Source organism: Agelaius tricolor, unplaced genomic scaffold (assembly GCF_023055355.1).
Source record: "Agelaius tricolor isolate 1412-34295 unplaced genomic scaffold, bAgeTri1.0.p SCAF_4, whole genome shotgun sequence".
In the NCBI taxonomy this organism is placed as follows: Eukaryota; Metazoa; Chordata; class Aves; order Passeriformes; family Icteridae; genus Agelaius; species Agelaius tricolor.
In genome coordinates this window covers 50,449,666-50,472,880 of record NW_027269264.1, presented here as the reverse complement: position 1 = coordinate 50,472,880, position 23,215 = coordinate 50,449,666, and the positions used below count along the sequence as shown (strand labels likewise).

At 51.7% G+C, this 23,215-nt stretch overlaps 6 protein-coding genes across 18 annotated transcripts in view; 5 read left to right on the top strand and 1 right to left on the bottom strand.

Moving 5' to 3' along the window:
* Nucleotides 1-23,215, bottom strand: part of UBAP2 (ubiquitin associated protein 2) — a 127,370-nt gene that overhangs the window by 39,832 nt on the left and 64,323 nt on the right. For 11 of the 13 annotated variants that reach the window (XM_071425748.1, XM_071425747.1, XM_071425753.1 and 8 more), the window contains 5 exons: nucleotides 22,087-22,270; nucleotides 19,529-19,595; nucleotides 18,680-18,875; nucleotides 17,324-17,415; nucleotides 16,370-16,420 (listed from right to left, as the gene is read on the bottom strand). In XM_071425748.1, coding sequence (XP_071281849.1) covers nucleotides 16,370-16,420; nucleotides 17,324-17,415; nucleotides 18,680-18,875; nucleotides 19,529-19,595; nucleotides 22,087-22,270 — 590 coding nt within the window. The remainder of the gene's footprint in view (nucleotides 1-16,369; nucleotides 16,421-17,323; nucleotides 17,416-18,679; nucleotides 18,876-19,528; nucleotides 19,596-22,086; nucleotides 22,271-23,215) is intronic. The other 2 variants (XM_071425752.1, XM_071425754.1) reach the window with 1 other exon arrangement.
* LOC139589353 (interferon-like) lies at nucleotides 1,242-2,033 on the top strand. The gene has a single exon (XM_071425737.1). The coding sequence runs from the start codon at nucleotides 1,242-1,244 to the stop codon at nucleotides 1,812-1,814; it is 573 nt and encodes a 190-aa protein (XP_071281838.1). The 3' UTR covers nucleotides 1,815-2,033.
* Nucleotides 4,275-5,066, top strand: LOC139589357 (interferon-like). The gene has a single exon (XM_071425741.1). It carries the CDS (start codon nucleotides 4,275-4,277, stop codon nucleotides 4,845-4,847), a length of 573 nt encoding a protein of 190 aa, XP_071281842.1. The 3' UTR covers nucleotides 4,848-5,066.
* Nucleotides 7,304-8,095, top strand: LOC139589352 (interferon-like). The gene has a single exon (XM_071425736.1). It carries the CDS (start codon nucleotides 7,304-7,306, stop codon nucleotides 7,874-7,876), a length of 573 nt encoding a protein of 190 aa, XP_071281837.1. The 3' UTR covers nucleotides 7,877-8,095.
* Nucleotides 10,337-11,128, top strand: LOC139589350 (interferon-like). The gene has a single exon (XM_071425735.1). It carries the CDS (start codon nucleotides 10,337-10,339, stop codon nucleotides 10,907-10,909), a length of 573 nt encoding a protein of 190 aa, XP_071281836.1. The 3' UTR covers nucleotides 10,910-11,128.
* On the top strand, nucleotides 13,207-14,161 carry LOC139589349 (interferon-like). Its single transcript, XM_071425733.1, has one exon. It carries the CDS (start codon nucleotides 13,370-13,372, stop codon nucleotides 13,940-13,942), a length of 573 nt encoding a protein of 190 aa, XP_071281834.1. The 5' UTR covers nucleotides 13,207-13,369; the 3' UTR covers nucleotides 13,943-14,161.

Genomic DNA, 23,215 nt, shown 5'->3' with positions numbered 1-23,215 from the left:
AAGGCTACAAACATCCGCTCCCCTCCACAGCCTCTTTGCCCCAAAAGTCTCCAACCTTCAAAGCCCATGCTGTGCTCCTAGCAACCATCCAACCATTTCTCCACGAGGCCATGGCAATCGTCCCCTTGCAGATCTCTGCACAGCCCACATTCCTCCTCAGCGATCCCCAGCTTTTCTGCGCTTTTGGAAAGGCATCTGAAACTGCTGGCAAACCTTCGCTACTCCAGCCACAGAAGCCCAGCCCCTGCCCTCTTGCTCCCACGTGATGTCCTCTAGACGCCCGTGCCTCTTCAGAGCCATCCCCTCCAAGGACGCCACACCTCGCACGGACCAACGAGCCCTGAACAGGACACGCTCTTGCAGGCGAGGCCTCTGGCAATCCCAAAACACAACCCCATTGCTTTCACGGGGGACAGTCCTCTTTGGCCCTGCCGCTGCCTCATCCACTGGGCCACGCATCTCCAAACCGGACCCTTGCTCCAGGGCCACAGCCAGCGGAGCAAGCACGACAGGAAGAGCAAAGCCCCTCCCTTGCGCCGCCTTCCTCACTGAGCCTTCCTTGCCTGCCTCGTTGATGGCTCCTCCCAAACACAGCCGCTGGAGCGCCTGCCTCTGTGCAAGGACACACTCAGGCCTCCAAGGCCCACGTGCACACACAGCCCCTTGAACACTGCCACTGCCTCTGGGCATTGACCCCAGCAGGGGAAACGCCAGCCCCCGCCCACTGACATCACCGCACATGCCTTGCAACCACAAAAGGAAAACAGTGGCTAAGATGAAAATAAAGGCAAGCCACCAAGTGAAAGGAAAAGTCACCACAGCCACCAGCAGGGCTTTGCGGGTGGAAAGCATGCTTGGCCACAAAGAGAGACTCAGCAGCACAGCACGGACCGCGCAGCTGGCCCGGCAGGTGAAGGGCAACAGCCAAGAGCCCTCTGCGCCACACCTGACAAGGACGCCTCCGAGACAGAGCTTTCGCAAGGCCGGCACGCCGCTGCCACCACAATCGCCAACCACGGACACCCCGACCAAACACTTCCCCAAAACCCACACAGCCACCAGTACAGACTGGAAAGTACAGGCAGAAACTGCGGACAATCGGAAAGCGATGAAGGGAAAGCTGCCTCGCATACAAAGCCGCGCACCCGGAGCCACCCCAAGCACAGCCACCAGCAGCACCAGCCAGCCTCACCAGGCTCCTCCTGCCCAGCAGCACCCAACAGCACCCACAGAGACTCACCATGCTTGCGCCCACAGCCACACAGCCACGCCTGCCGCACGCCGCCCCCGCACTCCTGCTCCTCCTCACCGCTCTGGCCGGCACCCTGGCCTGCCAACGCCTCTGGACACACGAGGACACCTTCCCCGGCGACGCTCTCCGCCTCCTCCAGGACATGGCTGTCGGCCACACGCAGCCCTGCCACCTGCCAGAGCCGCCCTTCTTCCCCGCCAGCCTGCTCCACCACAACCTGCAGCCGCACCAAGCCGCCGCCACCGCCCTGCGCATCCTGCAGCACCTCTTCCACACCCTCAGCTCCAACAGCACCCGCCAGCACTGGCCCGGCCAGGCTCGCAACCACCTCCTCAACAAGCTGCAGCACCACATCCACCACCTGGAGCAATGCCTCCCCGACAACGCCACGCCCTTCAAAGGACCGCGCAACCCGCTGCTCGCCATCAACAAGTACTTCAGGGACATCCACCTCTTCCTGCACGCCCACAACCACAGCGCCTGCGCCTGGGACCACGTCCGCCTCGAAGCTCGTGCCTCTCTACTGCACCTCCACAACCTCACACGCGCCATGCGCCGCTAGCGCCAACGCCCACCCGCCCAGCCACACCGACGCCCCAAACCCACCTCCAACCCCACGCCTCCTCTCACCTGGGACCACACGCAGGCCCGCAACAACCGCACGGCACCCGCAGCCTTCAACCGCTGCGTCTCCAGCGATTCCGCTGCTCATACTGATATGGACAAAAGACCTTCTCCACTTATTTATTGACTTCTTTATTTAGTTATTTATTTCATTTCTCTATTTATTCACGTATTTATTTATTCTACCTCTTCACTTATTTATTTATTCTACCTCTTCACTTATTTATGCCAGTCCAAATAAAGACTTATGACAAAACGCTTGCCACTGCCTCTCCTCTCTCGAGCACTGCAAGCACTCTTTGCGCCAGGGGAAAGCCATCTCCGCCCAACGCCTACTCCAAGCCCTGCTGCAAACAGCCCCCGACCCCTCTTCTCAACGCCGCCTGCCCAAGCAGCAGCCCCTGTGCAAGCCCCTGTGCAAAAGCACTGCCAGCCTTTGGCCAACACCATGGAAGCACAAAAAGAAAAACACCCAAAGGCTGCTCAAGAGCACCGCTGCACCTCATCTGCTTTATCCACACCTTGCTCCATCCATCCATCCATCCATCCAATCCATGGCCCTGTGACTCACAGACAACGACGTCATGCGGGACACCGTCAAGCACTTTGCACAAAGCCAGGCACACCAGGTCCCTTTCCTTGCCCCTCTCCACCACTGCTGTGGAGCCCTAAGCATAGAACTGCACCAAAACTGCCAGGAATGGTGATTTTGCACTTTGGAATGCCATGCTCCCTGTTCCCAATCACCTCTTGCTTTTCCATTGGCCTTAACATAGTCTCCCGGAGAAGCAGCCTCATCTTCTTGCCTCACACAGAGCTCAGCCTGAATGCTCCGTACGTCCCACACTCTTCTCCTTTTCCCTTTCTAAAAACGGGGCTTATACTTCCCTTCTACCCCTTCTTGGGCATTTGGACTGACAGACACCAGCTTTCAAAAACGATGCACTGTGGCCTAGCAACTCCATCTGAAAGTTCCCTCAGGACTCAGGCATTAGCCTCTTCACGTGCCATGCACTCGGACACTAAGTTCAGGTTGCTAAGATGGTCTCAAAGTTGACCCTGCCCTACAGTGGCCTGGGGATCTCCATTCTTCAGGCGGGGCTCCCAGCACCTGCCACGCGCGACTTCAGCGGCGTGCCTGGAGATCGCTGACGCACAAGGCTACAAACATCCGCTCCCCTCCACAGCCTCTTTGCCCCAAAAGTCTCCAACCTTCAAAGCCCATGCTGTGCTCCTAGCAACCATCCAACCATTTCTCCACGAGGCCATGGCAATCGTCCCCTTGCAGATCTCTGCACAGCCCACATTCCTCCTCAGCGATCCCCAGCTTTTCTGCGCTTTTGGAAAGGCATCTGAAACTGCTGGCAAACCTTCGCTACTCCAGCCACAGAAGCCCAGCCCCTGCCCTCTTGCTCCCACGTGATGTCCTCTAGACGCCCGTGCCTCTTCAGAGCCATCCCCTCCAAGGACGCCACACCTCGCACGGACCAACGAGCCCTGAACAGGACACGCTCTTGCAGGCGAGGCCTCTGGCAATCCCAAAACACAACCCCATTGCTTTCACGGGGGACAGTCCTCTTTGGCCCTGCCGCTGCCTCATCCACTGGGCCACGCATCTCCAAACCGGACCCTTGCTCCAGGGCCACAGCCAGCGGAGCAAGCACGACAGGAAGAGCAAAGCCCCTCCCTTGCGCCGCCTTCCTCACTGAGCCTTCCTTGCCTGCCTCGTTGATGGCTCCTCCCAAACACAGCCGCTGGAGCGCCTGCCTCTGTGCAAGGACACACTCAGGCCTCCAAGGCCCACGTGCACACACAGCCCCTTGAACACTGCCACTGCCTCTGGGCATTGACCCCAGCAGGGGAAACGCCAGCCCCCGCCCACTGACATCACCGCACATGCCTTGCAACCACAAAAGGAAAACAGTGGCTAAGATGAAAATAAAGGCAAGCCACCAAGTGAAAGGAAAAGTCACCACAGCCACCAGCAGGGCTTTGCGGGTGGAAAGCATGCTTGGCCACAAAGAGAGACTCAGCAGCACAGCACGGACCGCGCAGCTGGCCCGGCAGGTGAAGGGCAACAGCCAAGAGCCCTCTGCGCCACACCTGACAAGGACGCCTCCGAGACAGAGCTTTCGCAAGGCCGGCACGCCGCTGCCACCACAATCGCCAACCACGGACACCCCGACCAAACACTTCCCCAAAACCCACACAGCCACCAGTACAGACTGGAAAGTACAGGCAGAAACTGCGGACAATCGGAAAGCGATGAAGGGAAAGCTGCCTCGCATACAAAGCCGCGCACCCGGAGCCACCCCAAGCACAGCCACCAGCAGCACCAGCCAGCCTCACCAGGCTCCTCCTGCCCAGCAGCACCCAACAGCACCCACAGAGACTCACCATGCTTGCGCCCACAGCCACACAGCCACGCCTGCCGCACGCCGCCCCCGCACTCCTGCTCCTCCTCACCGCTCTGGCCGGCACCCTGGCCTGCCAACGCCTCTGGACACACGAGGACACCTTCCCCGGCGACGCTCTCCGCCTCCTCCAGGACATGGCTGTCGGCCACACGCAGCCCTGCCACCTGCCAGAGCCGCCCTTCTTCCCCGCCAGCCTGCTCCACCACAACCTGCAGCCGCACCAAGCCGCCGCCACCGCCCTGCGCATCCTGCAGCACCTCTTCCACACCCTCAGCTCCAACAGCACCCGCCAGCACTGGCCCGGCCAGGCTCGCAACCACCTCCTCAACAAGCTGCAGCACCACATCCACCACCTGGAGCAATGCCTCCCCGACAACGCCACGCCCTTCAAAGGACCGCGCAACCCGCTGCTCGCCATCAACAAGTACTTCAGGGACATCCACCTCTTCCTGCACGCCCACAACCACAGCGCCTGCGCCTGGGACCACGTCCGCCTCGAAGCTCGTGCCTCTCTACTGCACCTCCACAACCTCACACGCGCCATGCGCCGCTAGCGCCAACGCCCACCCGCCCAGCCACACCGACGCCCCAAACCCACCTCCAACCCCACGCCTCCTCTCACCTGGGACCACACGCAGGCCCGCAACAACCGCACGGCACCCGCAGCCTTCAACCGCTGCGTCTCCAGCGATTCCGCTGCTCATACTGATATGGACAAAAGACCTTCTCCACTTATTTATTGACTTCTTTATTTAGTTATTTATTTCATTTCTCTATTTATTCACGTATTTATTTATTCTACCTCTTCACTTATTTATTTATTCTACCTCTTCACTTATTTATGCCAGTCCAAATAAAGACTTATGACAAAACGCTTGCCACTGCCTCTCCTCTCTCGAGCACTGCAAGCACTCTTTGCGCCAGGGGAAAGCCATCTCCGCCCAACGCCTACTCCAAGCCCTGCTGCAAACAGCCCCCGACCCCTCTTCTCAACGCCGCCTGCCCAAGCAGCAGCCCCTGTGCAAGCCCCTGTGCAAAAGCACTGCCAGCCTTTGGCCAACACCATGGAAGCACAAAAAGAAAAACACCCAAAGGCTGCTCAAGAGCACCGCTGCACCTCATCTGCTTTATCCACACCTTGCCCCATCCATCCATCCATCCAATCCATGGCCCTGTGACTCACAGACAACGACGTCATGCGGGACACCGTCAAGCACTTTGCACAAAGCCAGGCACACCAGGTCCCTTTCCTTGCCCCTCTCCACCACTGCTGTGGAGCCCTAAGCATAGAACTGCACCAAAACTGCCAGGAATGGTGATTTTGCACTTTGGAATGCCATGCTCCCTGTTCCCAATCACCTCTTGCTTTTCCATTGGCCTTAACATAGTCTCCCGGAGAAGCAGCCTCATCTTCTTGCCTCACACAGAGCTCAGCCTGAATGCTCCGTACGTCCCACACTCTTCTCCTTTTCCCTTTCTAAAAACGGGGCTTATACTTCCCTTCTACCCCTTCTTGGGCATTTGGACTGACAGACACCAGCTTTCAAAAACGATGCACTGTGGCCTAGCAACTCCATCTGAAAGTTCCCTCAGGACTCAGGCATTAGCCTCTTCACGTGCCATGCACTCGGACACTAAGTTCAGGTTGCTAAGATGGTCTCAAAGTTGACCCTGCCCTACAGTGGCCTGGGGATCTCCATTCTTCAGGCGGGGCTCCCAGCACCTGCCACGCGCGACTTCAGCGGCGTGCCTGGAGATCGCTGACGCACAAGGCTACAAACATCCGCTCCCCTCCACAGCCTCTTTGCCCCAAAAGTCTCCAACCTTCAAAGCCCATGCTGTGCTCCTAGCAACCATCCAACCATTTCTCCACGAAGCCATGGCAATCGTCCCCTTGCAGATCTCTGCACAGCCCACATTCCTCCTCAGCGATCCCCAGCTTTTCTGCGCTTTTGGAAAGGCATCTGAAACTGCTGGCAAACCTTCGCTACTCCAGCCACAGAAGCCCAGCCCCTGCCCTCTTGCTCCCACGTGATGTCCTCTAGACGCCCGTGCCTCTTCAGAGCCATCCCCTCCAAGGACGCCACACCTCGCACGGACCAACGAGCCCTGAACAGGACACGCTCTTGCAGGCGAGGCCTCTGGCAATCCCAAAACACAACCCCATTGCTTTCACGGGGGACAGTCCTCTTTGGCCCTGCGGCTGCCTCATCCACTGGGCCACGCATCTCCAAACCGGACCCTTGCTCCAGGGCCACAGCCAGCGGAGCAAGCACGACAGGAAGAGCAAAGCCCCTCCCTTGCGCCGCCTTCCTCACTGAGCCTTCCTTGCCTGCCTCGTTGATGGCTCCTCCCAAACACAGCCGCTGGAGCGCCTGCCTCTGTGCAAGGACACACTCAGGCCTCCAAGGCCCACGTGCACACACAGCCCCTTGAACACTGCCACTGCCTCTGGGCATTGACCCCAGCAGGGGAAACGCCAGCCCCCGCCCACTGACATCACCGCACATGCCTTGCAACCACAAAAGGAAAACAGTGGCTAAGATGAAAATAAAGGCAAGCCACCAAGTGAAAGGAAAAGTCACCACAGCCACCAGCAGGGCTTTGCGGGTGGAAAGCATGCTTGGCCACAAAGAGAGACTCAGCAGCACAGCACGGACCGCGCAGCTGGCCCGGCAGGTGAAGGGCAACAGCCAAGAGCCCTCTGCGCCACACCTGACAAGGACGCCTCCAAGACAGAGCTTTCGCAAGGCCGGCACGCCGCTGCCACCACAATCGCCAACCACGGACACCCCGACCAAACACTTCCCCAAAACCCACACAGCCACCAGTACAGACTGGAAAGTACAGGCAGAAACTGCGGACAATCGGAAAGCGATGAAGGGAAAGCTGCCTCGCATACAAAGCCGCGCACCCGGAGCCACCCCAAGCACAGCCACCAGCAGCACCAGCCAGCCTCACCAGGCTCCTCCTGCCCAGCAGCACCCAACAGCACCCACAGAGACTCACCATGCTTGCGCCCACAGCCACACAGCCACGCCTGCCGCACGCCGCCCCCGCACTCCTGCTCCTCCTCACCGCTCTGGCCGGCACCCTGGCCTGCCAACGCCTCTGGACACACGAGGACACCTTCCCCGGCGACGCTCTCCGCCTCCTCCAGGACATGGCTGTCGGCCACACGCAGCCCTGCCACCTGCCAGAGCCGCCCTTCTTCCCCGCCAGCCTGCTCCACCACAACCTGCAGCCGCACCAAGCCGCCGCCACCGCCCTGCGCATCCTGCAGCACCTCTTCCACACCCTCAGCTCCAACAGCACCCGCCAGCACTGGCCCGGCCAGGCTCGCAACCACCTCCTCAACAAGCTGCAGCACCACATCCACCACCTGGAGCAATGCCTCCCCGACAACGCCACGCCCTTCAAAGGACCGCGCAACCCGCTGCTCGCCATCAACAAGTACTTCAGGGACATCCACCTCTTCCTGCACGCCCACAACCACAGCGCCTGCGCCTGGGACCACGTCCGCCTCGAAGCTCGTGCCTCTCTACTGCACCTCCACAACCTCACACGCGCCATGCGCCGCTAGCGCCAACGCCCACCCGCCCAGCCACACCGACGCCCCAAACCCACCTCCAACCCCACGCCTCCTCTCACCTGGGACCACACGCAGGCCCGCAACAACCGCACGGCACCCGCAGCCTTCAACCGCTGCGTCTCCAGCGATTCCGCTGCTCATACTGATATGGACAAAAGACCTTCTCCACTTATTTATTGACTTCTTTATTTAGTTATTTATTTCATTTCTCTATTTATTCACGTATTTATTTATTCTACCTCTTCACTTATTTATTTATTCTACCTCTTCACTTATTTATGCCAGTCCAAATAAAGACTTATGACAAAACGCTTGCCACTGCCTCTCCTCTCTCGAGCACTGCAAGCACTCTTTGCGCCAGGGGAAAGCCATCTCCGCCCAACGCCTACTCCAAGCCCTGCTGCAAACAGCCCCCGACCCCTCTTCTCAACGCCGCCTGCCCAAGCAGCAGCCCCTGTGCAAGCCCCTGTGCAAAAGCACTGCCAGCCTTTGGCCAACACCATGGAAGCACAAAAAGAAAAACACCCAAAGGCTGCTCAAGAGCACCGCTGCACCTCATCTGCTTTATCCACACCTTGCTCCATCCATCCATCCATCCATCCATCCAATCCATGGCCCTGTGACTCACAGACAACGACGTCATGCGGGACACCGTCAAGCACTTTGCACAAAGCCAGGCACACCAGGTCCCTTTCCTTGCCCCTCTCCACCACTGCTGTGGAGCCCTAAGCATAGAACTGCACCAAAACTGCCAGGAATGGTGATTTTGCACTTTGGAATGCCATGCTCCCTGTTCCCAATCACCTCTTGCTTTTCCATTGGCCTTAACATAGTCTCCCGGAGAAGCAGCCTCATCTTCTTGCCTCACACAGAGCTCAGCCTGAATGCTCCGTACGTCCCACACTCTTCTCCTTTTCCCTTTCTAAAAACGGGGCTTATACTTCCCTTCTACCCCTTCTTGGGCATTTGGACTGACAGACACCAGCTTTCAAAAACGATGCACTGTGGCCTAGCAACTCCATCTGAAAGTTCCCTCAGGACTCAGGCATTAGCCTCTTCACGTGCCATGCACTCGGACACTAAGTTCAAGTTGCTAAGATGGTCTCAAAGTTGACCCTGCCCTACAGTGGCCTGGGGATCTCCATTCTTCAGGCGGGGCTCCCAGCACCTGCCACGCGCGACTTCAGCGGCGTGCCTGGAGATCGCTGACGCACAAGGCTACAAACATCCGTTCCCCTCCACAGCCTCTTTGCCCCAAAAGTCTCCAACCTTCAAAGCCCATGCTGTGCTCCTAGCAACCATCCAACCATTTCTCCACGAGGCCATGGCAATCGTCCCCTTGCAGATCTCTGCACAGCCCACATTCCTCCTCAGCGATCCCCAGCTTTTCTGCGCTTTTGGAAAGGCATCTGAAACTGCTGGCAAACCTTCGCTACTCCAGCCACAGAAGCCCAGCCCCTGCCCTCTTGCTCCCACGTGATGTCCTCTAGACGCCCGTGCCTCTTCAGAGCCATCCCCTCCAAGGACGCCACACCTCGCACGGACCAACGAGCCCTGAACAGGACACGCTCTTGCAGGCGAGGCCTCTGGCAATCCCAAAACACAACCCCATTGCTTTCACGGGGGACAGTCCTCTTTGGCCCTGCCGCTGCCTCATCCACTGGGCCACGCATCTCCAAACCGGACCCTTGCTCCAGGGCCACAGCCAGCGGAGCAAGCACGACAGGAAGAGCAAAGCCCCTCCCTTGCGCCGCCTTCCTCACTGAGCCTTCCTTGCCTGCCTCGTTGATGGCTCCTCCCAAACACAGCCGCTGGAGCGCCTGCCTCTGTGCAAGGACACAGGCCTCCAAGGCCCACGTGCACACACAGCCCCTTGAACACTGCCACTGCCTCTGGGCATTGACCCCAGCAGGGGAAACGCCAGCCCCCGCCCACTGACATCACCGCACATGCCTTGCAACCACAAAAGGAAAACAGTGGCTAAGATGAAAATAAAGGCAAGCCACCAAGTGAAAGGAAAAGTCACCACAGCCACCAGCAGGGCTTTGCGGGTGGAAAGCATGCTTGGCCACAAAGAGAGACTCAGCAGCACAGCACGGACCGCGCAGCTGGCCCGGCAGGTGAAGGGCAACAGCCAAGAGCCCTCTGCGCCACACCTGACAAGGACGCCTCCGAGACAGAGCTTTCGCAAGGCCGGCACGCCGCTGCCACCACAATCGCCAACCACGGACACCCCGACCAAACACTTCCCCAAAACCCACACAGCCACCAGTACAGACTGGAAAGTACAGGCAGAAACTGCGGACAATCGGAAAGCGATGAAGGGAAAGCTGCCTCGCATACAAAGCCGCGCACCCGGAGCCACCCCAAGCACAGCCACCAGCAGCACCAGCCAGCCTCACCAGGCTCCTCCTGCCCAGCAGCACCCAACAGCACCCACAGAGACTCACCATGCTTGCGCCCACAGCCACACAGCCACGCCTGCCGCACGCCGCCCCCGCACTCCTGCTCCTCCTCACCGCTCTGGCCGGCACCCTGGCCTGCCAACGCCTCTGGACACACGAGGACACCTTCCCCGGCGACGCTCTCCGCCTCCTCCAGGACATGGCTGTCGGCCACACGCAGCCCTGCCACCTGCCAGAGCTGCCCTTCTTCCCCGCCAGCCTGCTCCACCACAACCTGCAGCCGCACCAAGCCGCCGCCACCGCCCTGCGCATCCTGCAGCACCTCTTCCACACCCTCAGCTCCAACAGCACCCGCCAGCACTGGCCCGGCCAGGCTCGCAACCACCTCCTCAACAAGCTGCAGCACCACATCCACCACCTGGAGCAATGCCTCCCCGACAACGCCACGCCCTTCAAAGGACCGCGCAACCCGCTGCTCGCCATCAACAAGTACTTCAGGGACATCCACCTCTTCCTGCACGCCCACAACCACAGCGCCTGCGCCTGGGACCACGTCCGCCTCGAAGCTCGTGCCTCTCTACTGCACCTCCACAACCTCACACGCGCCATGCGCCGCTAGCGCCAACGCCCACCCGCCCAGCCACACCGACGCCCCAAACCCACCTCCAACCCCACGCCTCCTCTCACCTGGGACCACACGCAGGCCCGCAACAACCGCACGGCACCCGCAGCCTTCAACCGCTGCGTCTCCAGCGATTCCGCTGCTCATACTGATATGGACAAAAGACCTTCTCCACTTATTTATTGACTTCTTTATTTAGTTATTTATTTCATTTCTCTATTTATTCACGTATTTATTTATTCTACCTCTTCACTTATTTATTTATTCTACCTCTTCACTTATTTATGCCAGTCCAAATAAAGACTTATGACAAAACGCTTGCCACTGCCTCTCCTCTCTCGAGCACTGCAAGCACTCTTTGCGCCAGGGGAAAGCCATCTCCGCCCAACGCCTACTCCAAGCCCTGCTGCAAACAGCCCCCGACCCCTCTTCTCAACGCCGCCTGCCCAAGCAGCAGCCCCTGTGCAAGCCCCTGTGCAAAAGCACTGCCAGCCTTTGGCCAACACCATGGAAGCACAAAAAGAAAAACACCCAAAGGCTGCTCAAGAGCACCGCTGCACCTCATCTGCTTTATCCACACCTTGCTCCATCCATCCATCCATCCATCCAATCCATGGCCCTGTGACTCACAGACAACGACGTCATGCGGGACACCGTCAAGCACTTTGCACAAAGCCAGGCACACCAGGTCCCTTTCCTTGCCCCTCTCCACCACTGCTGTGGAGCCCTAAGCATAGAACTGCACCAAAACTGCCAGGAATGGTGATTTTGCACTTTGGAATGCCATGCTCCCTGTTCCCAATCACCTCTTGCTTTTCCATTGGCCTTAACATAGTCTCCCGGAGAAGCAGCCTCATCTTCTTGCCTCACACAGAGCTCAGCCTGAATGCTCCGTACGTCCCACACTCTTCTCCTTTTCCCTTTCTAAAAACGGGGCTTATACTTCCCTTCTACCCCTTCTTGGGCATTTGGACTGACAGACACCAGCTTTCAAAAACGATGCACTGTGGCCTAGCAACTCCATCTGAAAGTTCCCTCAGGACTCAGGCATTAGCCTCTTCACGTGCCATGCACTCGGACACTAAGTTCAAGTTGCTAAGATGGTCTCAAAGTTGACCCTGCCCTACAGTGGCCTGGGGATCTCCATTCTTCAGGCGGGGCTCCCAGCACCTGCCACGCGCGACTTCAGCGGCGTGCCTGGAGATCGCTGACGCACAAGGCTACAAACATCCGTTCCCCTCCACAGCCTCTTTGCCCCAAAAGTCTCCAACCTTCAAAGCCCATGCTGTGCTCCTAGCAACCATCCAACCATTTCTCCACGAGGCCATGGCAATCGTCCCCTTGCAGATCTCTGCACAGCCCACATTCCTCCTCAGCGATCCCCAGCTTTTCTGCGCTTTTGGAAAGGCATCTGAAACTGCTGGCAAACCTTCGCTACTCCAGCCACAGAAGCCCAGCCCCTGCCCTCTTGCTCCCACGTGATGTCCTCTAGACGCCCGTGCCTCTTCAGAGCCATCCCCTCCAAGGACGCCACACCTCGCACGGACCAACGAGCCCTGAACAGGACACGCTCTTGCAGGCGAGGCCTCTGGCAATCCCAAAACACAACCCCATTGCTTTCACGGGGGACAGTCCTCTTTGGCCCTGCCGCTGCCTCATCCACTGGGCCACGCATCTCCAAACCGGACCCTTGCTCCAGGGCCACAGCCAGCGGAGCAAGCACGACAGGAAGAGCAAAGCCCCTCCCTTGCGCCGCCTTCCTCACTGAGCCTTCCTTGCCTGCCTCGTTGATGGCTCCTCCCAAACACAGCCGCTGGAGCGCCTGCCTCTGTGCAAGGACACACTCAGGCCTCCAAGGCCCACGTGCACACACAGCCCCTTGAACACTGCCACTGCCTCTGGGCATTGACCCCAGCAGGGGAAACGCCAGCCCCCGCCCACTGACATCACCGCACATGCCTTGCAACCACAAAAGGAAAACAGTGGCTAAGATGAAAATAAAGGCAAGCCACCAAGTGAAAGGAAAAGTCACCACAGCCACCAGCAGGGCTTTGCGGGTGGAAAGCATGCTTGGCCACAAAGAGAGACTCAGCAGCACAGCACGGACCGCGCAGCTGGCCCGGCAGGTGAAGGGCAACAGCCAAGAGCCCTCTGCGCCACACCTGACAAGGACGCCTCCGAGACAGAGCTTTCGCAAGGCCGGCACGCCGCTGCCACCACAATCGCCAACCACGGACACCCCGACCAAACACTTCCCCAAAACCCACACAGCCACCAGTACAGACTGGAAAGTACAGGCAGAAACTGCGGACAATCGGAAAGCGATGAAGGGAAAGCTGCCTCGCATACAAAGCCGCGCACCCGGAGCCACCCCAAGCACAGCCACCAGCAGCACCAGCCAGCCTCACCAGGCTCCTCCTGCCCAGCAGCACCCAACAGCACCCACAGAGACTCACCATGCTTGCGCCCACAGCCACACAGCCACGCCTGCCGCACGCCACCCCCGCACTCCTGCTCCTCCTCACCGCTCTGGCCGGCACCCTGGCCTGCCAACGCCTCTGGACACACGAGGACACCTTCCCCGGCGACGCTCTCCGCCTCCTCCAGGACATGGCTGTCGGCCACACGCAGCCCTGCCACCTGCCAGAGCCGCCCTTCTTCCCCGCCAGCCTGCTCCACCACAACCTGCAGCCGCACCAAGCCGCCGCCACCGCCCTGCGCATCCTGCAGCACCTCTTCCACACCCTCAGCTCCAACAGCACCCGCCAGCACTGGCCCGGCCAGGCTCGCAACCACCTCCTCAACAAGCTGCAGCACCACATCCACCACCTGGAGCAATGCCTCCCCGACAACGCCACGCCCTTCAAAGGACCGCGCAACCCGCTGCTCGCCATCAACAAGTACTTCAGGGACATCCACCTCTTCCTGCACGCCCACAACCACAGCGCCTGCGCCTGGGACCACGTCCGCCTCGAAGCTCGTGCCTCTCTACTGCACCTCCACAACCTCACACGCGCCATGCGCCGCTAGCGCCAACGCCCACCCGCCCAGCCACACCGACGCCCCAAACCCACCTCCAACCCCACGCCTCCTCTCACCTGGGACCACACGCAGGCCCGCAACAACCGCACGGCACCCGCAGCCTTCAACCGCTGCGTCTCCAGCGATTCCGCTGCTCATACTGATATGGACAAAAGACCTTCTCCACTTATTTATTGACTTCTTTATTTAGTTATTTATTTCATTTCTCTATTTATTCACGTATTTATTTATTCTACCTCTTCACTTATTTATGCCAGTCCAAATAAAGACTTATGACAAAACACTTGCCACTGCCTCTCCTCTCTCGAGCACTACAAGCACTCTTTGCGCCAGGGGAAAGCCATCTCTGCCCAACAGTACTCAAAGCTGTGCTCCATGTTTGAGTCTAAACATACCCATCTCTGCTCGCTGGCACCTACCCAAACAGCATCTTGCATCAATATCTTTGGAGAAACATCACTATGTGTTAGATACCATCATCAGTATTATGTCTTAGCCTTCCTTTCCTCAGTAGTTTGCAACTCCCTTCTTAATTATTGTATCTGAAAGCCTCACGACAAGGAAGGCACGGACTTACTGGAGAAGTTCCACTAGAGGGCCACAAACACTAACAGAGCATCAGAGCACTTCTGCTATGAAGATATATGACAGGTGTTAGACTGGAGAAGGGTACAGGCAGTCCTTACTGTAGCCTTTTAACACTTCAATGGACCTTACAAAAAAGAAGGAAACTGAATTTTGAACAGCATTTGCAGTGACAGGCAGTGGTCTATAGAGGATGTCTCTAAACTAAAAGAGAGTATGTTTATATCAGGCATTAAGGAGAAATCCTTTACTATGAGGATTGTGAACAAGTCCTAGTGCTGGCTAGATTACCACATCCCTGGAAGAGTTCAAAGCCAGACTGAATGGGGCTTTGTGCAACGTGGTCTAGGAGAAGGTTTCTCTTCCCATGTCAGAGCTGCTTGCAAGTAGATTGCCTCTTTCAACATAAAAGTTTTTAGGACTCGTGTTGAGGTTTTGGAGAACTGCGGAACCAAAATGGGAATAGGGAAGAGTGTGAGGAGGAAGGTGCACAAGTGTGATGGCACAGAAGCCAGTCCCATTCCCCATTCTCCTATCCCACCTGGGAGATGAAGGTAGAGAAAATCATGAGTGAAACTAAGTCCATGAAAATATGAGAGGTGAAGGGAAGATGTTCTGTAGATTTGGTTTTATTTCATTATCTACTTGCTAACTGCCCTGATTTGACTGCTAACATGTTAAACTAATTTTCCCAAGTCAAGCCTCTTTTGCCCATTACTGCAACCAGCAAGTAATTTCTTCCTGTACTTATCTCACCCCACATGCCTTTCAGGATGTATTTTCTCCCTGGACTAAATGAGGTGGGGTGTGATAGAGCACCTTGGTGGTCACCAGGCATCTATATACTGTTAACACATTATAATATGTGTCTCCTGGTCCTGCTACTTCAAATATTTTGCATCTTGTTGCCACAATGGTAATCCCATGCATTTCAGTTTACAGTTCTTCAAGTACCACAACTTTCTCTGGTAAAAGTCTTTATTCACGTGCTCATCTTTGGAGTTTTTTAAATTCAGGGTCTGCAGTATGACAGGGCTTTGTTTGAGTCATCCCTGGTACTCACCTTTAAACTATCTTACTCTGGCTGCTCCAAGCTCTACATGGAATACCTGGTACTTATTTGGGCCTTACATTATGGCATTCATCCAGTCTTCTCAGATCACTCCTCACTGCTCCATTTCTGCCTCTACAAATATACCGCATCACTCTAGTATGTAACTGTTCTCAGCTACCTACTACCAAACTTTCTCTCCAAGTTCCTTATCCTACATTTCTGATAGGAAAATTCTTTTTCATTTTGCAATCTAGACTGAGGCCCTTTTTCAATCTATCAGCCTGTCTCATATGCCATTCGTATTCTAAATCCAGATAAGGAAAAAAACTTTGTACACTCTCCCTCCTGCAGCTAACCTGCATTTGTTGCCATGATGCATATGCAAAGATCTATACCTATGACCACATCCAAAATCTCACCTACACCTACTGGCTACCAACCTGTGTACTTGATGTTCAACCTGACCTCTTAGTAAAACAAACACTTAGGACTTCAACTAGATTAGACAAAACGTCATAATGCTGCTACAAAAATTAGACATTTCTCCACTCAGGAGCACAGAGCACACTTGCGTCTATTTAGAGATTTTGCAGCTGGACAAATGCATGATGCAACAGTTGCTCTGTATCAATTTACACAATCCTTGTATAAATTTCAAAAGAAAGAATACAGAACACAAGGAAAATCTCTTAACCACCATTCAATTAATCAATTTATGTGGCACAAATGATCAACAGTGGACAACTTCTTTAAAATTAAGTAAGTCATGTACTTACCATTGGCAGTCTGGATTGAAGCATCTGGAGATCATCATAACCATAAATCTGCTTAAAGACAGATAAAAATACAACATCATTATAACACTTTTTTTCTGATGCTGATCAGTTTGGGGCTTTGAGCTGAGTTTGACTTAAGCCCAGTCTGTGTTAAAGGTCTACAGCCGTATGTCGCATTGTGCTATCAATGGGGCACTGCAGCATTTCAAGGAGAGTAGAACTGAAGTTTAAAAGGCTTGTCACTCTGATGTTGTTTCCTGGTGACAATGTCCTCTGAGGAGAGTTTGACTGTCCCATCTTCAATACAGTTTTCACAGACACATCATTCCTGAACTTACGAAAAATCTACCTTGCATTCAGATTTGGGAGTAAGAACAACAGCCCTCTTTGCTGTAATCATTACTTCAAAGAGCATTAAGATTAAAGAGTTGATGACTTGACCACAACACAACCTCCTGGGTATCTCCTCACATTCGGTTTGATACAGAAAAGTTACTGATATAAAGGTTTGGATTCAAAAAGCAGATAACCAAAAATACGTTGATGCTGGTCAGACATCAAAAAGCTATGTGCAGTCTTTCAAATCATGACAGACAGGCACATGTGTCCATTGCACATTTCAGCCACTGCTATGGCAAATCCATTTCAGTAACACAAACCTAAAGAAGCCTTAATTTATTCAAAGGGCCTAAAACCTGTTAACACTGAAAACCACAGCCACACCCATGTTTAGCTTCAACAGCAGCCAGATCAGGTCTGTAGCAAAAGCTCTGCAGTTTACAATCAACAGTAAGCCTCTACTGAACATATTTCAGATGTTCTTTAGCATTTGAAACAAGAATTCCAGGAGTAACATGTGCCACCAGAAATGACTTGGCATAGACAGTAGCAGGTCTGGAGGGCCTGCTTGCGCCAAGGGCTAAGAAATCAAAGAGAAACAATGAAACTGCTTACTGGGTAGGCAGGCAGAAGTCCTCCAGGTCCCACAATATACTGGTTATGCAACAAGGGTGGTACACCTTGGGGCAGGTTTGGGGGTGCTTTGCCTGTAGAATCAAAATACAGACACTTTAACAAGCCTTTAGAAAAGAAAAGGCTTCAGCATTGAGACAAGACAGCTCACAAGTTGTGGCAGCTGCACCATCTTAGATTATAAAGAGGAGATTTTGTGCTGTTTGATGAAGATGCTCAAAATAGCCTGAAGAGTTTAACCATGCCTCAAGGGAAGGAAAGTACAGGCTACTTTAGCCTGAAAACAGTCCTATCATAGAATAGCCTGAATTTGTCATTTAGTTTGTCCAAGAGGATTACAAGAATTACAAGAATACAAGGATTACAAGATTACAGAGCTTCTCTTTTGCTCAGTTCTTTACTGAAGGCAAATTTAGAAATTGTTCTCAATCTGAGAGAGCAAATTCTCTTCTTTCATTTCCTGCTCTGTAAATGCATTCCCTTTATCACCAGCAACAGACTGGAAAGCACTAAATGTTGCCAGCATGCTTTCTGTGGGTGACTTACTACAGCTAGGAATAGCAAAGAGAAGACTGAAATGGTTTCAGCTGCCTTCATGAAGCAGTGCTAGGAAGCAGAACAGTAAAAGAACAATGCACTTTGGCCAGTCATAAGACACTTCATTTACGAGCTATAGAAATGAAAAATACTTCTGTAACTAAGCTTGATCCTTAGTAATAAATCACTCACTCCTCTCTATAAGATTTCCTTTTAGCAGTTCAGGATCATCAGAGAAGAAAGAGAATTTAGCATCACTTCCACTTCAGTGCAAGAAGCCTCCCAGCCCTCCTTCTCCATGGACCCTCCTTCTAAAGTGCTATTTTGCTGTGCAATGACCCAGACATTTCTTTCCTTTCTGTGGAAGTGGTAGTAGGGATGTGACACATTATAATGAGGCCACTGCAGTATATTTTGATACTGCCAAATGAATTCAAGTCACAGAACAGCCTGAAACTAAAGCTTATGTGAACTCATAGTCAGGAGCTGATCACAGCTTGGAATACAAACTGGGTGAATTTTCTAGCCCAAGACTTCCTAAGTCAGAACTGCTCTGGTGTGTATTTATAAAGCTCTTTGGGAATGGAATGTGCTATATAAATGCCACATAACACCCTAACAAATATTTCAAATACATAAAACCAGGCAACTTTATTTCAGAAGCCAGCAAATACAGCATGCTGGAAATGTCAGTGAACAGTGTGGACTTCTTAGCGTTGTTATGGCAGGTGAGATGCTCAACTGACAGCCCTGCTGACTGAAATCCTCTGTCTATCCACGTGATCTGTCAATATTGCCAACCTGAAGACACTAAGGGAGCTGCCCGTGTGGTAGCAGCTGGTATAGACACACTGGTAACACTCAGGCCAAGGCTGTTTGTAGTGTTCATACTGCTTGCCATGCTGACAACCGAGGAGGTGGTGCTAGTGGCTGAGGTTGAAGCAGTTGAAAAGGTTGTTGAGGGCTGGAGCGAAGTTGTGTTCTCAATACTAGTGTGCTAGAAAAGGAGACAAAAAGAATGAGGATCACAGAGCAAATAAACCACAGTGGAAGATGCTGGGAAAAAGGGAAAAATAAAAAAAAAACCAACAACAAAAACTTCTAAAGTAACAGCAGCACATGCAAAAGATATGCATTACCTATGTACCAAGCAAGCAACTAAGTTGCATGCTTATGATGCTTTAGTGATTTAAAGAAAATTATTGTATGAGAGCTAAACTCAAATTGCCATACCATCACAAAACTATAATACAGTAACTTAAACGTAACATGTATCATTCTGTCACCTGTGTTTTGTCAGCAAACCTCTTCAGGGCAGACTGCTAATAGTCCACATTTCAGATTGCCACTTTGAAGTTTGTTTTTGTTTTGTTTTGTAATAAACTAGTTAGAAGCAATTTTTTTTATTTCATCCCCCTTAGCTGGCACGACAATTTCCCTCAGCTGTGTGACTGGCAAGGCTCTGTCATAATAATTCCTGATCTAGTACAAATACAAGTGGTAATCCCTTTTCCCCCACTAGAGGGCTGACAATTCTTCTTCCCTGAAGTAAGGCTATACTTATGGGTCTTGGGGTTCTGAGACACATCCAACTTTATGAAATAAACTGACTATTTGCCAAGCACCTGTTTCAATACTAACAGGACTTACCACATGTGATGTGCCTGAAGACAACACTGAGGCAGGAGAGAGGCTGGTCTGATGATTGGAAAGGGAGCTGGAAGGAAATTGTAAAGAATTTATAAAATTCTTTAATTTTCACTTTTAACAAATACAAATATGCAGCAGGCCATTAATTAAAGAATTAGAATTCTAGGTGTGTGTACACCTACAGTAACAGAGTAGTTAAAGAAAAAATTACATGTAAGAGTGTGTGTATACATATACACACACAGAGAGAAATGTATATGTGTCTGTATGAATACAGGCACCTCTACAGGCACTTTTTCCTTTAATTAGTACCCTACTACCTTCTAGTGAAAAAATCAAGTACAGACTCATTATTATTATTAACAAGAAACACCTAAAATACCATTCATTTGTATTTTCCAATTTACAGTATCTTTAGAAAAACTATAGTTGCTTCAGGAATCAAATAGCTATGACTCCATGACACATGAAGTCCAAAATCAAAACAAGGTTCACACAAGCACAAGCCTGGTTTCTCATTCTTTCTCTGCTGCTGCTTACCATGGGGGACAGGTTTAAAGTGAGGCAGTGCTTTGGTTTGACTCACTGTGTTGTTTCTCACATTTTGAATTGCTTAACATTAACTCAACCAATTAGAACTGCAGGGTACTTGCCCCATAATTCAACCAGAGATCAAATGTTTCCCTGAATGGTGACTGAAACTGGCATCTGAACATTTAAACTGACAAGTTATACCTTATATAAAAATGCAAACCTACTGTATATAGTATGCAATAAACTGAACCAATACAGACAAAGGTAACCAAATGAAGATATAAAACGTGTATAGATTAGTGCTCAAAAAAAACCCTCATTACTAAATACGAAGAGATCCTAGCAACAAAATTAGTTTAGTGCTATGGAAATAGCCACAAGAAAACACAGTTTTCATACCAAAGTTGACAGCTTCATTACATGACCTAATTTAAGGGCAAACACTTCTGGTAGCTCTTCAAGGTACGGGCCCAGAATAAGCTTTCACAGTTTCATAGATTAACTTTCAAAACTGTCCCCCTTCTGCAGGAATTGGAACAACATCCCTTCAGCAAGGGAAAAGTAAGAGTTTTACACCACTCCCTCACCCACTCTTCCCAGCTCTTTTTCACCATCTGACTTATGGCAGAGACACAGACGACAGCCATCAGCTCTACCAAGTCAGACACATTTTGGATTTCAGGCATCCTGAGGGTGGCTGAAACTTTGTATCTGTCCAACAGCATTGACCCCCAGCTGATTTCCATCAGTTTATACAGCTTGTCAACAAATCATTGTGGGGAAATGTGACCAATGTAAAGGGAATTGCTCTTGTTTGACATATTTACTATTTTGTCCAACAAAAAAATACTAGAGTGTTAAAAAAATACACTATGTCCTAGCTGTGAAACAGGAAAAAAAAAACTCCCTGATATCCCAAATCAGTTTCTTGTATTAACAAATACAGTACAAAGTTAGTATCAAAAATGTAACTCAATCAATACAGCTTAAGGATTGCCACCCTGATGTCTTTTCTGGGCTTCTTTAAAACCAGAGGTCAGACAAAATTAAGAGAATAAAAAGTGATTATATTTATTGAAGGGCCTTCAGGTACATTAAGAGCAGATGAAGCCTCCGCAGGGGCTACACACAGACATGGATGACCAGTCATGAGTTCTCACACTTTTGTAAGTTTGGGCCATTTGCATATTGGCAGTTAATCTTTCAATTACAGCTTCAGGTAATGAAGTAATTTACCCCATGTTTACTCCCCACCACCTCATTTTTCTTTATACTTTCCAGGGCCTGAGACAGTAAGATATCCTTGAATCCCAGACCTAGAGAGGAATTGTTTTGACTAACCAAAATGTGAAGACACTAGTTAATACTCTATATGGAGTTTAGAGTTATACACTAAAGAACTGCAGGATTACAAATAAATGGAAAATATAAAAGCTAAAATCCTAAGGCATCAACATGACTGAGGATGTAACAGGCATTCAGAAAAACAGAGATACAGTGCAAATCAGCTGAATTGTGCTAGATGCACTTCCAGGAACATCAAACCGATATTTTGAAATATCTTAAGGAAATATCTTAGAAAAAGAAAATACACACAGTTTCCCTGTGAAATTATTTCTAGGTTTTAATTTTAAGAAATACAAATAAGACTACGTTATTTCAAATTGGCCACGTAGTAAACTGTTAAAGAATAGTTTCAAATATATAACACTGATCAAAAACAGCAGGCACAAAGTAGGAAAAGTAAACTGGGGGAATCAATTTAGCTGATTCAGCTAGCATGACTGAAGCAAACCTCTTGAAACACAAAGTTGCATATGTATCATGAAAGCGTGAGGGCAGCAGCTGCTCTGCCATTAGAAGGGAGCCCAGGGCTGCCTTCTGTTCTCCTCTGAATCTCTCTCCTAATTCTGGTTCGCATAAGAAAAGGGACCCCTGGTGCTTGCCAGCCCCATATGGAACCACCCTTACACCTGTCCTATCCTAAAAACAGACCCCCTCAGTTTACCACAACTCTACTGTACCTGCTCAGCTGGGAGAGTGAGCTGCTGGCCAGATCACTGGACTGAGGCAAGCTGGGCAATGCTGCCACGTGCTGTGATGCTGAAGGCAGAAGTGAGGCCGTGGTAGACACCACACTGGGCAGAGAACCAGCTGAAGGTAGCGAGGGAGAAGGCTCTGTCTTAGGTGCTGCAACTGATGAAATAGCTGCAACAAGTTAAAAAGAGGCATTCAAATTAAAATTCTAGCATACTTGACATCCCAGCCCAGATGGCAGGAACACAGTAGCATTCATCCCTTGGTCTGCAAAAATCTGACCATTAAGAACTGGTAACCATATCGAGCAATTTGGCTATGAAGGAAAATTCAAACACAAATGAACTACCATTTTTTTCCCCTTTAAACTCTCTACTTACAATAAATTTACAATTATCACTGCTACACATGTAGTAAACAACTGTCTTCTGCACTTCACCTGCCACTATCTGGACTACTAATTTATACTCACAAGTCATTCTAAAATTCCTTGCTTTTGGTTCAGCAAACACAAATAATTTCTGCCCTTTCAAGGCACTGTAGAAATCTAGTTTCACCTACAGCTCTGCTTCTTCACTCAGACCTACACAGCACTGTTGGGGATGGAGACTGAGATTGCTGGAGTAACAGGGGTAGATAGCTTATCCCTTTGGTATATTCTGTCAAAAGTGTACTGCAGTAGAATGAAAAAAGCTACAATGAAAGGCCAGAATTGAGCACAGCATTAAGTATTTTTTATGGCTAAGGAGCTGTCAAATATTGACTCGCTTTATTTAGATAATAAAAAGTGTTAGGTTTTATCTTACACTTTTTAGGCTACACAGATAAAACCTTGTTTATAGGATTGCTATACTGTAATAAGAGGCCTAAAAATTCTATTGCCCAACATGATTCTCAGCTGTTTCACTCATTTCTACTCCTACAAAAAATAACAAAGAATTAGAGACAGTCACTCACCAATAAAACTCAGAAAAGGGTTGAGCCCTACCTTCTGCTGGGCCACATTCCCATACCACACCAGGGACCACTACCCAGTGGATCATCACTAACTTGTAATGTATGTGAAGACACTTTTAGATTGGTCATCAAACAAAAATCAAATACACACTTGGAAGT

Bases quoted from the DNA above. Each gene is read 5' to 3' on its own strand.
- LOC139589352 (XM_071425736.1), top strand. From the start codon at position 7,304: ATGCTTGCGCCCACAGCCACACAGCCACGCCTGCCGCACGCCGCCCCC.
- LOC139589357 (XM_071425741.1), top strand. From the start codon at position 4,275: ATGCTTGCGCCCACAGCCACACAGCCACGCCTGCCGCACGCCGCCCCC.
- LOC139589350 (XM_071425735.1), top strand. From the start codon at position 10,337: ATGCTTGCGCCCACAGCCACACAGCCACGCCTGCCGCACGCCGCCCCC.
- LOC139589353 (XM_071425737.1), top strand. From the start codon at position 1,242: ATGCTTGCGCCCACAGCCACACAGCCACGCCTGCCGCACGCCGCCCCC.
- LOC139589349 (XM_071425733.1), top strand. From the start codon at position 13,370: ATGCTTGCGCCCACAGCCACACAGCCACGCCTGCCGCACGCCACCCCC.